The sequence below is a fragment of the Notolabrus celidotus genome, chromosome 11 (assembly GCF_009762535.1).
Source record: "Notolabrus celidotus isolate fNotCel1 chromosome 11, fNotCel1.pri, whole genome shotgun sequence".
NCBI lineage: Eukaryota > Metazoa > Chordata > Actinopteri > Labriformes > Labridae > Notolabrus > Notolabrus celidotus.
In genome coordinates, this window is record NC_048282.1 from 9,308,740 (window position 1) to 9,329,146 (window position 20,407).

The 20,407-nt window shown below is 39.1% G+C and overlaps 1 protein-coding gene across 1 annotated transcript in view; it reads left to right on the forward strand.

The window, feature by feature from the left end:
* The window catches only part of LOC117821529 (plexin-A1-like), a 281,657-nt gene extending 261,534 nt beyond the window's left edge, over window positions 1-20,123 (forward strand). The window contains exons 27-33 of the mRNA XM_034695886.1: window positions 419-522; window positions 618-714; window positions 3,828-4,018; window positions 5,944-6,113; window positions 6,919-7,131; window positions 10,131-10,281; window positions 14,500-20,123. Of these exons, the coding sequence (XP_034551777.1) occupies window positions 419-522; window positions 618-714; window positions 3,828-4,018; window positions 5,944-6,113; window positions 6,919-7,131; window positions 10,131-10,281; window positions 14,500-14,595 (1,022 nt within the window). The 3' untranslated portion in view covers window positions 14,596-20,123. The remainder of the gene's footprint in view (window positions 1-418; window positions 523-617; window positions 715-3,827; window positions 4,019-5,943; window positions 6,114-6,918; window positions 7,132-10,130; window positions 10,282-14,499) is intronic.
* Window positions 20,124-20,407: the final 284 nt, after the last annotated feature.

Below are 20,407 nucleotides of genomic sequence, written 5' to 3' on the forward strand. Positions count from 1 at the left end.
CATTAAGCCAGATCAACATTAAGTCTGACTTGTACCTCTGTGTTGAATGCACATTGTAGCATACGTCATATGTTTGCCTTGCACTTATACAGAAGCCTGCATAAGTAGCCTGACGTGCACCTCATCAAAAATGTAACAGTGCATAGAAACAATGCCGACCACATGCCCTGTGATTGGTATCATCATATCAAACATGCACACAAGTCCTCTGCCTACACTGATAAAGCAACCATACATTCCATCTCTGACGCCTACTCTTATCTTCTTTCCAATAATTGCAGTATGCTGCTCAACATTTATCAGCTCCACCTCCAACATAGTATTTTTATTCAGTAATTACTGCATTCGTATCTCACCTCACTTGTGTTTTAGGGTACTTCAGTTCTTTTATCTAAATCTTTGTCTCCTCTCTCTGAAGAATGGCGTCAGGGTCGGATGGCAAGAATCATCCTGCAAGATGAAGATGTCACAACTAAGATCGACAATGACTGGAAGAGACTCAACACACTGGCTCACTATCAGGTACACAAGCACTGAGGAGCATTCAGAGCAGGAACCAGCAGAAGGTGACAGCTAACTCAGAGTGGTACTATTCTGGTCTGTATTTTGATTTGCAGGTAACAGATGGCTCAGTGATCGCCCTGGTGCCAAAGCAGAACTCTGCCTATAACATCTCCAACTCCTCAACCTTCACCAAGAGCCTCAGCAGATACGGTACTACTCCCACTCTTCTCTTGACTTAATCCCATTTAAATCACCCATCGCTGACTCCCATATCTCCAGCTTCCTGCCTCCCCCCTCACCCTCTCTACCTTCTCACTCAGCCTTTCTCTTTGTTTATCGCGGCCATGATTGGGCTCTATTGTTGTTGTTTTTTTCACCTCCCTCTGAGTGAATGGCAATCCTTTTTATCCATTGCTATCAGCCCAGGCCAAGGCCATTTCATGGCTATTTTCAAGCAGTCCGTAAATGACAGGCATTAAAGTAGACACCTTGATCCCCTGCTGACAAAGTGAAAGAGGGAGAGAGAGAGGACACCTGGCAGTCAGCGATAGACGGAGGCATCAATGTGGTATACCTCACTGGAAAATTATCTGTTTAGAAGATAAATGACCCTGCACTAAAAACTGCAATGAGGATGTGACCCCCAGGCATGCACAGCTGTTATCGCTACCTCTTAATGGCTGCACAGCAACAATGCAACCTTGATTTTTCTAGCAATTAACCATACAAGTTGTACGTGATGAAATATATTTTGATGTGTTTGTTAAATATTATAATAAATACCACACTTTTTGATAATTTAATAGCATAGAAGTTTGGAGCTCTAACTAGCAAAATACCTGGCCCTTAAAACAGACAAAGTCTTTGATCTGAGTTTTTCACCCTGAAGGTCATGCTGTCTTGACATTTGTTGCGTGGAAGTTGCAAAAAAGACCAAAAAGCAGAAGATTGTATGAGTCATTTACATCCAAACCAATCAAATAGAAGAGTGATTACTCTGTTGTCAAATGTTTACAGCCTGGTTCAAAAATCTGTTTAGGTGAAGCTCATTTTTATTCATACGCACACTGTGAAGGGTGACTTTTTTTAAAATGCATGCATTAAGATAATATTAAAGCTAGTTATGCATAAATTTGCCCCATTAGAGGTGCGGTTGGTTTGTCAGGTTGAGTTGAGTCAGCATTTACAATATGGCGACGGCCGACATAAATTACAGGGTGACGTTACGGGGGCTTTGTTGAGGTTTTTACAGTCTATGAAATAAAGAGTCCAATAACACTTCTGGTATGCTTTTCAAAGTCAAGGAGCCATCTGTATTTTCGGTAATCTGAAGTATAGTCACTTTCAAAGCTCCTTTTTATTTTCTCTCTATTTCCTATACAGAGTAATAAAGATAAAGAAGAGACATTTGTATGAAGTGAATGACATTTATAAAGCCAGGAAATATTAATGGGAGAACTTGTTTTTATGTTTTTGTGTAAAACCTATAGAGAAAAACATGGCCGACTGTAGCAACTCATTCAGCTGACACTCAGGCTGTTTTTGAAACCGTTTACTATACTAGCAGTATGTACTGATTTGGCCAACATTCAGTATGTAGTATGCAGTGTGTGAACTAGAGCTAAATCAGCGGTATGCTATAACGACCCGGATTTCATACTGATTTTGGACAATTTCTCAGTATGTAGCAAACCAGTCACCCTTGCGTACTATTTCTCACAATGCCCAGCGCTAATGTTCGCTTTTACTTTTTTCAGTTTTTTTTGACAGGGGAACTCAGTTTTTAGGTGCTGTGAAAATTACTAAATTCAATGTAAAACACTTCTTAACTTTTTAAATCATAAGTGATACTCAAGAAGCAGTTTCTCTATCAGCTTGGTCGTTGTTTACTTCCGCTCTCCGAAACCGGAAATCTAGTGACATCTGGTAAAACAAATATTGTCCCGTCATGACACAGACTGCAGATAGTTTTGTAAATCATTGTATTTACATGCTTTCTTATAAAAGCTTTGGAGGGATGCAGCTGTTACGCTTGTCACAGCAGATATTTGGTGCACCCTTGGTCTGACTTGCTCCAGAATCATAATCTGTGCTGGAGTCAGGTGGAGCAGAGTGGAGTGAGAGATTAATTGAGTGATTAGGATACGATAAGGTGAAGCTCCCACTTTTTAAAATAAACACTTTCTACTTTCTTTTTGCTTCGCTCTGCTCCTCTCATTCGCTGTTCTTCCATCGGTAATGTAGAAATATTGAACATAAGGACTCTGTGTCCTATTTCACAACAAACACTTCAGATTCTGAAATATCTTCTACGAGACACCTTGGCTCGAATAATGAGGTAAACTTAGGAAATCAAAGCCACACACCTACACTGTTTGAGCAGCGGATTAGAGCGGAGAAACGTAGTTTGGAAAATTTAATTTCTGAAATCAAAGCGTTCCCTTTATGAATCATCCCAGCCAGCTGAAAACAGAGCTGCAGCTTTTTGTTTCATTGCGAATACTTTGAGAATATCTGCCGTTGTATTTTAAAATTAGCTTCTTGTTTTGATTGTGGTCATGGAGGTGTGTGCTCGTGCATGGTGTGTGTAGGAGGCTGTGTGTACCAACAAAGGTAAATGTTGGCCACCAGTGGTCATGATGGGTTCAGAATCAAAGCCACTCAGCACGCCACTGTCACAGCACCTTACAACACCCCATTCAGCCTCTTTCACTTTCCCATCCCCTGCTCTCCCATTACTCTCCATTTCACCCCTCTCCCTCCTGACCTTTTTGTCTCTCTGTCCATTTAGCCCACCCACCCTCCTTCTCCCGTCATCTACCCCCTCACATTCACTCTGAACCTCTCCTCCCTGTCCTTTCACCAGAAATAAAGGGACTGCAACATGCATCAGCAACCCTCTTCTTTCCCTCCTCACATCTTCCCATCAGAAGCAACAGGGACATAGAAATAACCATCAACCCCCTCCATACCTTGTGCACCCCCTCATCTCTCTGAAAGCTGATCTGTATCCCTTTGCTTTGCTCTGATTAGCTTTGAGACTTGTGTCATGAATAATGAAACAGAAAGAGATGATAAAAGGAAATGAGTGAGGGTAATTGTGATAATATAGCACGACAAATTAAAGAAATACGAAGTATTTTGGGAATTTTTTTGGTTTTGTTAGTCGACTACATGAAGGTAAAAATGACATGCCTTAATATTTTATCGAGTTTTTGTATCTAATGTGGGAAATCACACTTTTTTTCCAGTGAATGAAAAGGTACCAAACGCAGGCCATCACCGCTCTCTTTAATAACGCTGTCTTGTGTTCCCATCTGCAGAGAGCATGCTGAGGACAGCCAGCAGTCCAGACAGTCTACGATCCCGAACGCCCATGATCACTCCGGACCTTGAGAGTGGAACCAAACTGTGGCATCTGGTGAAGAACCACGACCACACGGATGTAAGGGAGGGCGACCGAGGCAGCAAGATGGTCTCTGAGATCTACCTGACCCGGCTGCTGGCTACAAAAGTAAGACAGAGACGTGTTATTAACCACATGCATCTTTTCATCATCAGCTGCTCTGCAAAGCAACATGATCCACCTCACTTCTTTAATAGTTAAAACTAGTGATACAGAGAGTCTGAGAGAGTACTATGCATGCTTTGTAGACCACTTTTAGTGACTATAGCTCAATCCTGGACCCTATTCCTACTTTAGGAACCCATTCGACTGGATACTGCTCCTCTACATGTATGTCATTGTTGGATTTACTCATCCAACATGGCTACCAATGTCAGGAATTACTTGTTTATCAAAACAGACCTAAAATAATCTCCTCTGTCTTGGAGCCTTGCAGAGCTAGTCACGCTGCAGTTTCCTCCCTTCTCTTCAGTCTCTGAACTTAACATCTCATGCCTAATTGTGAGAGGGGTAGGCAGCAAATACAGCTTTTTAATCTCCAGTAGTAGTAAGCAGGGAACGTCTTTGGGTGCAGAGTTCAGGGAGGCAGATATAGGAGCTGTAGGGAGATGGCTCATTTGTAGAGTGATTGCAGATTTGGCCATGCACGGAGAAAAAAAAGGGAGGCAAATGCAACAGAGAAGCCCCTTTTTGCCCTTGTCTTTCCTCCTGGCAGACTTAATATGAGCTTGAAACTTTACCTCAATTGTAGATTTTCAGCTGAAGAAATCTCGGAAGCAAATGTGTTTTTAGAGGAACTTTATTTCGCTGTATTTGACAATATTCTGTTTAATTTTTCTGACTGGTGGAAAGCAACATCCAATGTGATGGGTGTGAGTTCCTCAGTTTGATTCTCTAGTCCTCAGCAGCAAGTGTTTCACACTATTGAAACGAGTCCCGTCTGAAACAGAAGTTGAGCGGGTTCAGGCGGTGTTCCTGAGGTCAGGGATAAGTGGTTGGATTGTTGGTTGCAGCGCCAAATTGCTCGACACATGAATGACCTAAATCAATGCAAGTAATAAAAAACCTAACAAAGAGCTCTGGAAAAACAAATGTCAAAGAGAGCTACCACTCCAGACTACCTCCAGAGTGTTTTCAGACATACAATACAATCTGATACTTCAGGAAGATTTAAAATCTGTGTGAGAATACTTTATCAATGTGAAGTATGTACCATGCATGTAGAAAAGAAAACAAATACAAACATAATGTGGTGTTAAATATAGAGCAATATGACATCATCTTACCTGAGTACCAATAACAGTACATGCAATATTTCAACAGTGGGGACAGTTGAGGTAACATTAGGTAGAGAACACTTACAGTCTCATTACATAAATCTCAGTTTTTCTTACATTTATAAGAATAAGAATAAGAAGATTACATTGTATTCATAATGCATTTACATTTTAAATAAATCTCAAAGTGCTTAAAGACAGAGCATTCAAACATTTCTTAAGACAAATTTTTACAGACTTTCTTTTGTGACTTCATCCTTTTAACCTCTTTTTATTTTTATGTTTTATTATTTTTAGTTTTTATCCAACTAATTAATTGTTTTGAATTTATTTGAATATTTATTGATTTTTATTTATTATTTCATTTATTATTTTAATGTTCTTCATTCATTCTTTTCCATTTTCCGCTTTCTCCGATGTGATGTTGTCCTCTTCTTAAAACTTTTTTATTATATTGTCCTTTAATGCTTTTGATAACTTATCTATTTTCATTTATTCAATTATTTATGTATTTTAAAAGGAATGCCTCTACAATGATTTATTGGTCTACTGTCAAAGCACTTAATGCTGTTTCTTTTGCGTTGATTCTTGTTGTTGTTGTATCCTACACTTTCTCTGTCTGTTAAAGGTTTATTTTGTCTTCCGATTGCTTCCATGCTTTGCCTGTCAAAGGACTTTGTAAACATTTGTTTTTAAAGGTACTATACAAACAAAGTCAAAAAATAAAATGAATACAATTCTCATTCTTCCTCTCAGGGTACGTTACAGAAGTTTGTGGACGACCTGTTTGAGACCATCTTCAGCACAGCCCACAGAGGGAGTGCGCTGCCGTTAGCCATCAAGTACATGTTTGACTTTCTCGATGAGCAGGCCGACAAACACTCCATCAACGACTACGACGTACGACATACCTGGAAGAGCAACTGGTAAGAAACACCCGAGCAAAGGAAGTGGAAAAATGAGGATGATTTGGAGTAAATGTTGACTTTCTGTAGACAAATGTGATGATTTTCTTTAAGATGTTGATAAAGAAAACTATTATTTGAAGAAAAAGGAGGATTATAGTTTTACAGTTTGTATATTTTATGGCTTAGAGGCTTTGTTATGACTGCTGCTTAATGGCATTACTTCTCAAACGGATTTAAATGACCTCTTAATCGAGGGTGTTATCTAAGAAGACACACACTATATGTTATATAACCTCCATGCAGATGTCTGTAAAGTAAGAGCCTCTCTGAAGAACTCTGCAAGCCCAAGTCACTAAATCAATACATCCAAGTTTGCTTAATGCATAAAAAATTCAAAAAGTTGCTGAGTGGGATGCTTGCAAATACTTTTCTGGGTGATTTAATAACATCCCCAGACTGAGATTGCATGCAATATTTGTCCATAAATTATTTATCTGTGTTTATTTCATTAACAGATTTTGCTACAGTATTTGCACAGCTCTGGGGGGAAGAGTTTTTTAAGTTCAGATCAGTTAGCCAGCTGCTATGTATGCTGAGGGCCGTGGCACCTACAGAGCAAGATGAAAACAAACACGGTTAGAACCATTAAAGTAAAGAGAGAGAGAAGAGCTGTGAGACGGTGATCAGAAAATCAAGTTTGCATATTAAAATGTTCTACATTTAAATGTTGTTACACAAGGAAGCTGTTTCATGGTGCATTATATGGTGCATTGCCATGTTATATGATATAATAACACATTTATGTTCTGTAACCTCTCTCCAGTCTTCCTCTGCGGTTCTGGGTGAACGTCATCAAGAACCCTCAGTTCGTGTTTGACATCCATAAGAACAGCATCACGGACGCCTGTCTATCCGTGGTGGCTCAGACCTTCATGGACTCCTGTTCAACGTCAGAACACAAACTAGGAAAAGACTCGCCATCGAATAAGCTCCTCTACGCTAAAGACATCCCCAACTACAAGAACTGGGTAGAGAGGTAAGAGAACGCAGAAACAGACATGCTACTATATTAGATTAAAGATAAAACTACAGGTGTAAAAGCTAAGCAGTCAGGTTCAGCGTAAGTTATTGGAAGCTGCAGAGGCTGACTAATCTGCAAAGTTGTCTTTAAAGAAGAACCAGGGGTGGTGCTGAGATCAGTGTTAATTAAATTCCTATTAAGCCTGAAACAACCTGTAAGATTATGAGAACATTAGCAGGTTGAACTTCCTCTGGTAATGACTTTTCAAGCGTTTGAATTAAGTCACAGTTTAATAGTTGGAATAAAATGAAGCAAAGAAATCAAGTACTATAATTACAATAATCTTTCTCTGGGTTAACACATCCTCTGAAGGGTAAAAATATCTGTAAAGTGAAAAACGTGCCTTGTACACTCAGATTTAGGGCGTTACATTCCTTGGAATTCCGAATCATCTTGTCCTGTAGGAGAACATGCTGGAAGGACAGATTTGAAGCAAATTTTTCAGTATTTGTTCCAAATTGAGCCTCACCTAAAAACGTCCTCTGATTCACCCTTCATCATTTATTCAGCTCCAGAAAGTCCAACTAAACTCAGGATAAGCTATGCACCACTGACGCTTGCCACTGTTAGTCTGCTTTTGGGGGGAGAGCCCAAATGTCTCTGAGCATCTTTGTTTGGAAAAGTTTGCAGCAGCTCTTCTGACTGCATGTGGTTTTAAAGAGATGATGGAAGACTTGAGATTTTTCAGATGCCAATATATCCAAAAATGTAATGCTAGAAAGTGTTGCATAAAACAAATCCATAAATTTAAGAACGAAAAATGTTAAAGTTTAATTCCATGTCTGTTATGTATTATTCGTTTCCCCTCCCGCTCCTACAGAACTCAGGAGCTAAAACAGAGCACACAATTATTCTGGCACATTGTCCATTTCTTTATTCTGTGCAACACTCTTTAATGTGCCACAGCGAGACCTAAGGCTTGCAGAGCGTATTAGGAGTCAGTATGAGATAAGGATTTATAGGTGATTGTTAATTGGGTGCAGTTAAACCTTGTTTCTATTATGCCTCCTAACCAGCGCTGCCCCGCTGCAGTAAACCTTGAGATAGTCGAGATATGGATTCTGCAAACAGGTCCGGGTGCAGCTCAATATTAGGATGTATTCTTAATATACTGTAGACTCTGCCCTTTCTGCTAAGTTTGAATGGACTTTTTGGTCCTCTGACACCAAGTCGATAATGTGAAGGTTGTTTTTCGCTCAGATAGGATGAGCCTTTACAAGTACGAGCTCAGTTATCATTAGGGGCTGTAAAATAATTATTTGGATAGGTTATGCAGCTGAATCTTTAAGTCACACATTATTAAGGCTCTCCACATCAGTTGGTTCTTGCTTTACCCGTATGTGCATCATATCAGATGTGTTATTGACTGTGATGACTACACCAATGAAGCCTTACACCTACCATGCACTGACACTTTAAAAACAGCAAATCTGACATCCTGTCACATCTCAACATTTCACTCTCAAAAAATTAATCTGGGTATCTTTCTTGGTCGGTTTTAAAACATCTACAGCTACACTCCTGATGCAATCATTCTGCTTCATGCCCCTAGTGTAAATTGACTTTATTAATACTTCAGAAATTGTTTTCGTTGAGGGATGTAATTTTCAGCTCGTCAACAGGCTTTTAAAATATGAGGTCAGAAATAGGCAAAGAGAAAACCAAACCAAATGTGCACTCCGAGGCAAAAACAAACATTGCAGCTGGAACAGATGCTACTTTTTGGCCACACCTCCCACAGCGTGTGCAGTTATTTGTGTTTTCCAAGAACTTTAATATTGAATATTTAAATCTAATATAGAGAATTAATACTGACTTCACGTTGAAGTACTGCATTTCTCGTAATGAATTTCTTTTTGAATTCATGTAGAACATGCAACATTAGTTCCTGTTACTAATTCATTAATTAACCAAATAGATTTTATTTAAAAAGGGACCATGTACTATATTGAGCTTAGATGTTGATTTGATGCATTATACCAGAGTAAGCTTAGAGCCAATTTACATTTGCAGGCCCTTGGCAGGTGACAATTACTACATCACATTGTTGAAAAAATACACACACAGAAAAACATGCACGCACACAGGTCGCACACACACGCACTAAATGGCCTCAACACACCCTGGATTTTGATAACCAGCACATCATCAGGGTTATATAGTCGGCACCTTCCTCTACCTGTGTTTTGAAGTTAGGCCAACAAAACTTTGGGGGATTCAACATTTACCTGTGGCGTCCTGGAACTACTCTTAGATTTGATGTGGAGAAAGTAGCCTTTGTGTGTGCATTGAATTGTCCTCCATGTTTCCCATCACCCTGGTTATCTACTTGATCCAGGAGTAAAAACTTTGGACTGTATCAGACATGTTTAATTTTATAAGAAAATACGAAAAGGAATGAACTTAATGAATGACTTGAAACCAAACGATCGTTGCGCAGCTCAACTCTAAATGTGACACAGCTTTATTTGAACACAGTCAAACTGTCAGTGTCAGTTAAATGACTTAAAAAGTTGTCTGTTGCACGCTGACATTTTTACAAAAGCATTTGTGAAAGATTTAAAGTGGTCTTTTGTCTCTTGACAGGTTGTTTTTCTTCCTTTTTCATTTTTAAATCTCAGAAATTAATCAAATAAATGTGAATTTTGGATAATACACAACTGAAAGACCTTCATGGTGCTGCTTAAATTTTGTGCAGTTGACTTATCAGCAAAAACATGATAATTACAACTTTTCTGACTCCCTTCTTTCTGCCTGATCTGTTTTAAATGACTTCTTAGTTAAGGTGGAGAAAAAAAAAATTGTCTTATAAAGTCTCTCACATGTCCATATGTCATGTCAGTGTCCCTGAGCAGGATACTGAAGCATCAGCCTAGTTAGTTCACCCAGTAAAGCACATCTTAGTTGGTTCAGCAGTGTTTCATTATGTTTACTCTACCTGTCCTCTCTTCCAGGTACTACTCAGATATCTCCCGTATGCCCGCCATCAGTGATCAGGACATGAGTGCCTACCTAGCAGAGCAGTCCCGCCTGCACCTCAGCCAGTTCAACAGCATGTCTGCGCTGCATGAGATTTACTCCTACATCACCAAATACAAAGACGAGGTGAGCGCCCGCCGGATGTACGGTGATGCAGAGTTTTATGATGACTTGTTAGCGGTGTGTGCCGTGGCGTTGTTGTGAGTAATACCATCAGGTCATTTTAATTCAATTACGCTGATATCCAGTCCACATCAGCACAGGCTTGGAGGTAGTATCACCATTAGGAGGCACATTAAGGCATGAGCTTTGCACATTAAGAAGCTAACGGAGCTCCATAAATTTCAGTGACTTTCCTGAAAACGAGTATTTTGTACAAACCGAGCGTGTGCATGTTTGTGTGTCACTGATTGCGTGCACGTGTTTCTACATTTACAGGAAGAGTTTGTGAGGATTACTGTTATTTGCCTTCTCCCTGAGTTTGATGAAAAGATCAATACCACTCTCTTTTCTGTACGCCAAAGATGAGGCGTCAGCCAACAGAAGCTTTTCATCACTGTGAGGTTACCAGGCAACAAGCAGAGCCTCCAACATGACAATACTATATTAATACAAAAAAAAAGAACTTTACAAAGGATTTAAATTTTGCTTCACATACATTCAAAGCTATTGAACGGTCAATCTTTGAACCATCATATCCTGCTTCACACACGTATTTACGGTGAGTTATCACAAGTTCATGGCCCACAATCTCTTATTTATAAACCTGGACCTTTATTTGTATTCAATTTGTAACTTACAGGTACAAAAGGTTTAGGATTTGCTGTTGTGTAAGCTGTCTGATGATGATGATGAACAGGATGTAATGGGGGCAAATGAGCCCAATATAACTGTGTCCACTAAAAGTGCTTGTTTTTTTTAATTTGTGTACTCAGATTTGTTTTATGTGTCTTTCTTATTATGCTAAGATAGAGCTTTCCTATCAAAGTTGAAACCCAAACCTTTTGCCCATTAACATCATTAGAGCCACTACATCTCTGTCCAAAGCTGCCAAAATCTGTCCACCAAGTCAGTCATTTTATTTCACAGAACACAAAAGCTTTACTTTTACTACAACCTAGATGGGATTTTATGTTTGTGTTGTTGTTTTTTCTTTAAGGGTTTTAAATTATTTTTGTACCCAGACACAAAATAATGCAATCATTCTAGAAATATTAAAATATTGAGCATGTTTTCTGGGTTACAATTACTGCTTTTGCTCATGGAAAGTGAAAAAAAATCTTTCTCCAACAACAACAACAAAAAAAAATCCCTGAAGGTGTTCTTTTTTTAAGTTTATTTTTGATTTTTTATGACTTCTATTTCTAGAACATAAAACTGGGAGAGATACAGTGGGGAGTTATATCAATCAGTCAATCAGACTTTATTTATAAAGCGCTTCTCATACAATGACATTGTAACACAAAGTGCTGTACATAAAAACAACTTAAAATAGAATAAATAAAAATAATAATAAATAGAAAGACCCCCCCATCCTAACCCCAAACCCACCCCACAATTCTATGGTTAGGAATACAAAATATGCAATAATAATAATAATAATAATTATTATTATTATTATTGATTAATTAATTATTATTTTTAAGAAGTTGCAGAACAAACTGAGGAAACGGTGTCGATATATATTAATTAGGAAACACTTAAGGTAAAATAAGATGTTAAAACTCAACACAGGAAATTAAACTCACCAAAATAAATTAAATGACTAAGATAAAAAACACTAAAATATTAAGCCAGTATAAGAAACTAAAAGGTTACAAAATTTGAAATAGATAATAAATTGACACATAAAGTAAATGGAAATAAAACAGTTATAAGAATGAAACTCAGGTTAAAGCAAGACTAAAAAGGTAGGTCTTGAGTGTGCTTTTACAAAATGATAATAATACGTGTAGTGTATGTATCTGTTAAAGGTCCACATGTCTGATTTTAACCCAGGCATACTGAAGCCTCCGTCATGTGGACACGTGACTTAACCACAACATCAGATCCAAAATAACAATGTAAGCCCATAGGTGGTAATTACAAGTACTTTTTGTGGACTTGCTTTGTTTGGACACCTTTGGACACCATCACAGCCTGTTTTACGGTCGCTAACTAAAGCAAATTGCAGCAGCTATTCCAAAATGGTGGGACATATTACTCTTTTAGAAGCTATATTTTGTAAATAAAGGTCCCAGGTTTAAAAACACTGGAATTACCCTTTAAAGTGAAGAGATTCAAGATAACTTTCTCTTCAGTCGTGTGAAGGCAGAAGTTCAGAAACAATCTTACAGTGGTTTCAGTTTCCTTTGTTTTGCCGTGACTTCCTATCACTGTAAGGCTGCCTGGATAGTCTACAGTGAAGTCCTCTGTAAATCACTGATCAAAGAAATACTGGCAGATATAAATGTTTGCGTGAACATAACAAAGATTTCTTGTTGGTATATATTTTTTGGCGAGCATCAAAGAAACAAGATCTGACATGTTGAGCTTTTGAGATTCTGCTCATTGAACTACTTCCTCTACATCTCTTAATTTTCTGCTGCAATTACTTCCAGTGGCACATCTCACTAAAGAAATGTCGCCTCAGCCTCACCCTCTCACCTCCCCTCCTCTTCCTCCTCCTCTGCATCCCTCTATAGCAACAGCATTACAGTAGTTAGCTTGCAGCTGGCTCCATTCAAACCAAATGCTCCCCTTCATTACAGCCTATTATCCAGATGTAGGCAGCTGCACAGTCCCCAGCGCATGTATCACACGCCATGACCTTACACAGACACACACACGACCAGACAAAGATGTACTTGGATGTCATTAACGTGCTCACAAACACACTCTAATCCCATTCACACATTCACCACAACAATGCTCCACAATCACACACAGTAAAGAGTCTTTTTTTGCACATTATGTACCACCTAATCTCTCTCTGGTTCTGCTTCACCTTAATAAGACATCAACACACACACACACACTTCTGCACACACGCTCAGTGGCCATTAAGATGCCATTACAGACATCCCACTGGACCTCACATCTGCCCTGCAAACCATGTCCATGTTGTAATCACTAACAAGGACATTAGGAGGAAGATTAGCATCAGGATGCTGTTTTCTGCTGATGAGCGTGTATCTCTGAGGGACAGGGTTAGAGCTGGGAGTCCTAAAAAAATCATCCAATAAGCTTTGTCCTTAGACTGTACAGAGGCAGTGTCATGTGGCTTCAAACAGTATGCTGTTAACAGGTATGACACAGCAGCACCTTTTCCTCAGGAATCTGAGGTCTCAATAAGACTTCTGAAATAAAGCATAAGACTTATACTGTATTAAAGTTTTTGCATTAGGGGGTGGTTACCTTGTGATTGACAAGAAACTACTTCTGGGACCAGACTGTAACAGACTTTTTATACTGGTGTCAACAAGCCACAACCTCAAGCCGTGAGAGAAGAAGCTGAGTGCTAAAAACTGCAGTTCCTTGAGTGTCCACTTGGGGCTGGCTCCAACAGCCCTTGAAGCCATATACACACCCATTTAAAAAAGCCCAACTTTACCACTTTACCATAAAAATAAACATGTTTACAGCCTGGTACAAAAAACAGTGTGGGTCTGAATACCTCATTTTTCTGTCGGCACACATCATTAGCGACACGGCTGACTTGACCGACACGCATGCACACTGTGGCTGTTAGCGAGGAGGCTCAAGGCCTCAACTCCACCTTTTAGACTCATGCAAGGTTGACCGAAGTTAGGTTAAGTAACTGCCGACATTAGGCTTTAAAACTCAAATGGGTGATGTCACCAAGACTACATCCATATGGGTGTCACCCAATGGTTTCTGAAGCCCAAAGATGGCTGACACTATATTTTAACCTTTGACTGAGCTTGAAAACAACAATGTGGTGGAGTTGTGAGGCCTAGTTTTGCTGGCTGGCAAACAGCTACAGCGCACCCACTGATTAGTCGAACCAGCCTCGCCCCTCTGTAGCTGTGATAAATGAAAAAATAAGGCATAAGAATCAAAACCATTTTTTGTACCAGGTAGTAAACATGTTAAATTCTGATATAAAACAGGCTGATTCAAGTGTAGACTTGAGGAACTGTAGTTTTTTGAACTTATCCAAATATAGTAACTTGTAGTAACAACAAATTGAAGATTGCGATGGCCAAAATGTCAAGCTCAGGGCTTGAAAGAGTCCTGAAGCTCACAGTATATTGTATATATAGCTTTTTCATTTACTTTGGAAGTAAACCACTTGATTAAATTGTAACATAACGTAAAATCTTCCTCAATATCTGTTTCCAGATCCTCTCAGCGTTACAGAAGGATGAACAGTCGCGCAGACAGCGGCTACGTGGCAAGCTGGAGCAGGTCATCGACACCATGGCGCTGGCTAGCTGAGGACCGGCTAAGTGCTAGCCTTGGCTAGGGGAGAACTGGCCAAACCAACACGCCTTTTTTCCTGACAACCTTTGACATTTTGACCCTTAATGTTTGAAGTCTGTCGTCATTCTCACAAACGACAACAAACAGCAGTGAAAAAGAGACTGCTAGGACACGAGCATCCAGCAGCAGCAGCAGCACACTGAGAGAGACGGAGAAAGCAGAGTTTGGCCTCGCTGGCAAGGTTGCCTTTTTTTTTCTCTCTGAGCCACCAACCCAGCGCCGAACAACCAAATCAAGACGATATGGACCTCAGCTCAGGGGAGCGTTTATTTTCATCAAGGCCCTCATCACATCCAGAGTCCTACAGGAGCAGCAGTTTAGTGTTTCGCCACAATCAGGACCAGTATGTGCACAGTGGTGACCAAAAACTCATCTTGCTGGATCCAGAGCTGAAATACTTCAGGAGAGGATCAAGCTAGTAACTTTTTACAGCCACGGCTACGGATCAAACTGTGAGCCAATGAAACCCAGGATATATTATGACATACTTGATCCCTGTTAGAAAATTCTCTTTTTTGCTGTCCTCTGCAGTGAGGTCAGAGGTCAGGGACAGCTACAAAGCAGCAGCAGCAGCAGCAGCCATGGAGCAGGTAGTGGTTCAGCATGTTGCTCTCAGACTCTTCAGCAGGGCTATTCTGCCACAGCAGGGCGACCAGAAGGAAAGACTTTGCAGGGAAACTCTTCCTCCAGAACAGACTCTATTAACAACAACTCCACTGCAGTCTAACAAAGAACGTTTTCAGTTCACAGCTCTACATTTGATTTGTAATCACATTAGACTCCATTCCCCCCTCTCGAACTGCCTACTCTCCCCAGTGCTGTGCCACTTGTGTTACTGCTGAATTTGCACAACAAAGCTAAATCAAAAGAGAGAAGAGGATATATGAGTATATATATAGATATATAAATACAAACTTTTGTTTAAAAACAGTTAAAAAAATGTTTTGTTTTCCAATTTAATGTACAAAGATAAGATTTGAGAAGAGGATTTGATATTTCTGGGATGAAAAACTATGAAAATAAGAGGAAAAAGTCGTCCTGTGCCATGTTTTACTTTGAATGTTGTTTTAGTGCAAAGAGACTTCTTTTTTGTTACATGAAATGTGCTATGATGAAAATGTTTTCATACTTAGTGATTGACAGTGAGAGTTTAAAAATAGGTAAATGGCAAAAATATAAATATATTACAGACACTTATTATATTTCAGGAGGTTTCGAGGCCACATGTGGCACATGCTCGGCTCAAAGGTCTTAAAAAAACAAAATGATGTCCGGAGCCGACAGACCTTCAGTGCTTTTGTGTTTGTTTTAGAGAAACCAAATTTATCTGGTCAGCTGATTTAGATAAGCCAGCCTCATGCTGTGATAGGAGACAACTATAGCAGCTCTAAGCGGTCATTTTAGTTGAACTGTTCAACACATGCTCTTCAGCGTCTTGATCTTGTTTTCAAGACTTCCCCTTTTGTGTGAAAAATTGGAGCCATCCTAAATGAAGGCCTTTTATCGGTGTGCAGAAGACAGTAAACTTTATTGTTTGATTTCTGGCTTGTTTTCTGAAGAAGTCTGTGGTTAAAGGAGGTAAAGTGAAAGGTTTAACTCTTGAAATGTGAATGTGGTTTCTGAAAAGATAATGAAATGTAGCTCGATTAATGTACGTGTTTTTGTACCAGTTGAAGGCCTTTCTCTTTTTTTATTTATGAGGTTTTAAACAATGATTTTCTTCCTCTTCCTGATGATCATCCTGCAGTGCTTCATAAACAAGACATTCCTGTCTCCTGTGTGTGTGAAAAGGGCCCAGGGATAATAACAAAGGTGTGAATATCCACAAGAAGACTGAAAGATGTGAAACTAATCAGGGTAATACAAACTGTACATGCTCACCTCTTCTGTTAGAGCCTGTTGTGAAAGTAGAGCACAGCAGTGGACCCAAACACAATCAGATCAGTTAGTTATCATGCTTCATTATACAGAACAATACAATATCAAAAGAAACAGTTCAACTTGCTTAAAGACTATCTGTTCCTCAGCTTTCATGGTCCCTGCTCCTCAGATGTGTGTTACCTATGGCAGAGTGCAGAGCCTCAAACCAGCTGACACGCTAGAGTCCTAAGCCTCGGCTAATTCAGAGCGAATCAAACTCAGCAGGCTCAACAGAAACCATTCAGGGACTGGCGTTTCTTAATGGCCTGGTAGGAGTCTTTGAAATTATAAATTATTAAAACTATTTGAGTTATCTTTCTGTTGTTAAGGATCCTAAACTTCGACCATTTTAAAAAAGGAGTCTGACCAATTATTTTATTTCCAAACACAGTTTTATATTCATAGGTTTTAGTCCAATGTATCAGAGAGAAACTCCCAAAATAATCAATGAGACCTTCTCACATGCTGTTTTGTTTCATTATCGATCGCCCCAAATGTGTTTATTTGGGAGCGAAAGATATTCAAGAACTTAAAAAATCCAGGTTGTTTCATGGCACAACTACGTCAAGTTTAAAAACACACACACTGTCAACGTTTCGTACATTTTCCAGATGAATGAACCTCCGCCGGTCTGTTCATCACATCATACATTACTGGAGGATCTCTGTTCTGATTGGCGGTTTGAATGATTCGTTAAAGACCAGATTTTTCAAATCTCGCTAATGATCAATTGAAGCAAGTGGCACATTGTGCATCGCCAATTTCTGTCACATTTTACTTGCTTCATACATGCATTTATTGCCACTCAGTCTATGTGGAATCCCGTCTTTACATTGATTTGTAGAATAATGTATTTGTGTCTGGTCTGAACAACACTACAATCAGCTCTCAATAGCTAAGGACGCTCCGTGTAGCTACTTCTGCAGAGTCTGCCATGTTTCTACAGAAGCCCAGACAGCCCAAACACCAGCTCTAAAGTGTCTCATGTTTGCAAGTTTTGCAGCCACTCTAGGTTTAAGGAATACACACTGAGCTGTTATCAGTTGTATTCACTCTCACTGCTATCTGGTCCCTTAAAATTGTGGTGAAATACTCATTTGTTGCTTTGTTTGTGCGCTAAAGAAGATTTATCTACATGTGAGATCAGATGCTTTTAATGCTTCCAAATGTTAGTGAAGTTATGCTGACAGTTAGGATAAAAAAAAACCAAACTGAATTATTGTTTTATGTTAAAGTGCAACTATAAGGTACGTCACATACTTGCAGGTGTAGCTACAGCAGTTGAGTTTAATACTGAGCCATCATCCTCGTCTCAATTTAGAATTTGACACAAATAACCATGAGCAGATGAACAGCATATTCCCACACAGTTTTAAAAAGTAAAAACTATGAATCACAGTCTAAAGCAGATTTTTAAACCCTCCCTTTTTGTTCCTTTGCTTTTATCTACTCCTGTTAATTTAAGACAGATTTATCGAACCTTGGAGAACGACTTCATCCTTATATTTAAATATTATCCTGTAGTTCTCACCAAGAGGCCATATTTTTATCTGACAGCATAAACGTGTGTGGACAAAGTGAATATATGTACTTCCATACTTGAACGTGATCTACACAGGGTACAACAACACGCAGAGCAGCTGACCAAAGCTTCATTCCTCACATTAGGAGGACGACTCTGTCACCAGAGATTATCTTTGATCCATCTGCTTTTCTGTTCTTCCACTGAATGATCTTAGCTCTCAGCTTCAGTCATTTAAATCCTCCATCAATGAAGGAGTTTACTGTTTGTCTTTGTGCTTGATGAATGGTGAAATTGAGGCGATGTTACTCCCGTGATGGAGCTCTCATTAACACGATCAGTTCAATCTGAATTAATGACTGAAGCAGTGAATGGATGTGGAGCACTGCACTGATGTTTGACTGCCTCTCACTTGCTCGATTGTTCTTTTGATAAAGACTTGTGAAGATGATTTCAGTGATGTGGAAAGAGTAATGGGGCTTAGATAGTAAACCCTTGGATCATGTTGCAAGAGTAAAAAAAGAAAAGAAACAGAGGAAGAGAGCAGGAAAGGCCTTCTTGGTTTCTGCTGCTTCTGTGTCTTAGCTGTGCTTCTTGTTTTCTGCTTCACCACTTGTTGGGGTAAAAGATAAAAAAGACTTGTGCAGAGAAGAGGAAGTGCTTTGAAGGCTATGGTACACTTCATTTTTCATTCTGTTGCATCTGTGGTGTTCGACTTCCACACAGACAAAGACAGCAAAGAAGAAAGGAGGAGGAGGATGACGAAGAGGAGGGGTAGGGGGAGAGATTTCCTTTATGATTGACCAACACAGAAAAGTTCACTTTGTCTGTTTAGTTTCCTTTTAAAAAATTATTGAATCTACATAAACTCAAATTTCATGACTGACAGAATATGTTAAAACAATTTACAAATTAATCTACATTTTGACAACAATCACAGGAGAATTAAGAAAAATACACATCGTCTTTCTGAGGGAGATGAAAGATTGAAATTAATGCCACGCATATGTTGTTTACCCTAGCCTAGCATTACAAAATAAGCTAAAAGTACAACCTGGCTACCTATAGTGCAAAAATTATGCAAAATGATAATTGTTTGACATTTATTTGACCCAACATACTTATAAATGTTTCCAAAAAAAATGTGGTTTTAGGGGGATATCCACAAATAGTGTGTCCAATTTAAAGACCTACCTATGCCTGCACACACATCTTTCTTTTATTCTGAGTAAAGCAGGTGTTCCAGGTGATTTTTGGGTTCAATCTTATCAGCAGAGATGCTGTTCTTAAAAAATTTTGAATTGTAGGGTTTTCAAAAATGGCTGTTGCAGTAGTTTGCGTATTAATGCTCGCATTTATTGCATGCAATTATTATTTTCCTCTATAATGTTTATAATTTACCAACAGCAAACCAACCAATAATAGTCAGAAAAGCATATTTACAATCAGACCCAACCATACAATAAAAGCGTTAATCAGAAAAAAACACATACAGTCCAGATTTTAAACTTGCAAACGTTTTTTAAAAATATGTTTCAGGACTCTGGTCCATCTTTTTCTTTCTGAATGCGATCTCTAAATTAAAAAAAATATGAGCTACGTGGAACTTATTCTCAGTGTTGCTGCACCGTCCAACACGTCACCTCCTCACCTCTGCACAACCTCAACACTTCCCCTCATCTGCCATTTTTGATCCCCCCCAAAGCAACACTCAATCGTTTCTCATCCCTCCAGTCCTCTCCAGCTTCCTCAGCTGCTGCGTTCACTTTGATTAGAGTACATTTCAGAGAAGGAGCAAAGGACTTAAAATACCTTCACACACAGATTAAAGAGAGGAGAGGTAGAAAGAGAAAAAAATATCTTAAAGAGTTTTAATACTTTATGAATTCTGATACCTTTTTAAGAGTTTCAGACTTGAAGCTGCTGTGACAGGTTTTGGCTGTTTCACGCCTGTGTAAATATCCTGCTCTTTCCTATTTTGCAGATTTATTACGTGTAAATAGACACGCATCAAGGAGAGATTAAACATGTTTTTGCTAAATCTGGCTTGTCTTGATGTTTTCATTTCCTCTTCCTATCCTCATGTTCTCTCAAAGTTGTGCATTTGAGAGAAATAACAAGTTTAAGGTTTATCTCAAGTTCACGTCACCACCAGAGAGCTTCCGAGATCAGAAGCAGCACATGTGAGACTTCAGTAATGTTTCACTGTATGCATCGTGGTGAAGACAAAACTCCTACTTTTGTTTCCCTGCTGTGTTTCCACACTGATGTTGATTAGGACTGAAGGATGATAACAAGGATTCATTTTATAGACTTCGCTCTCAG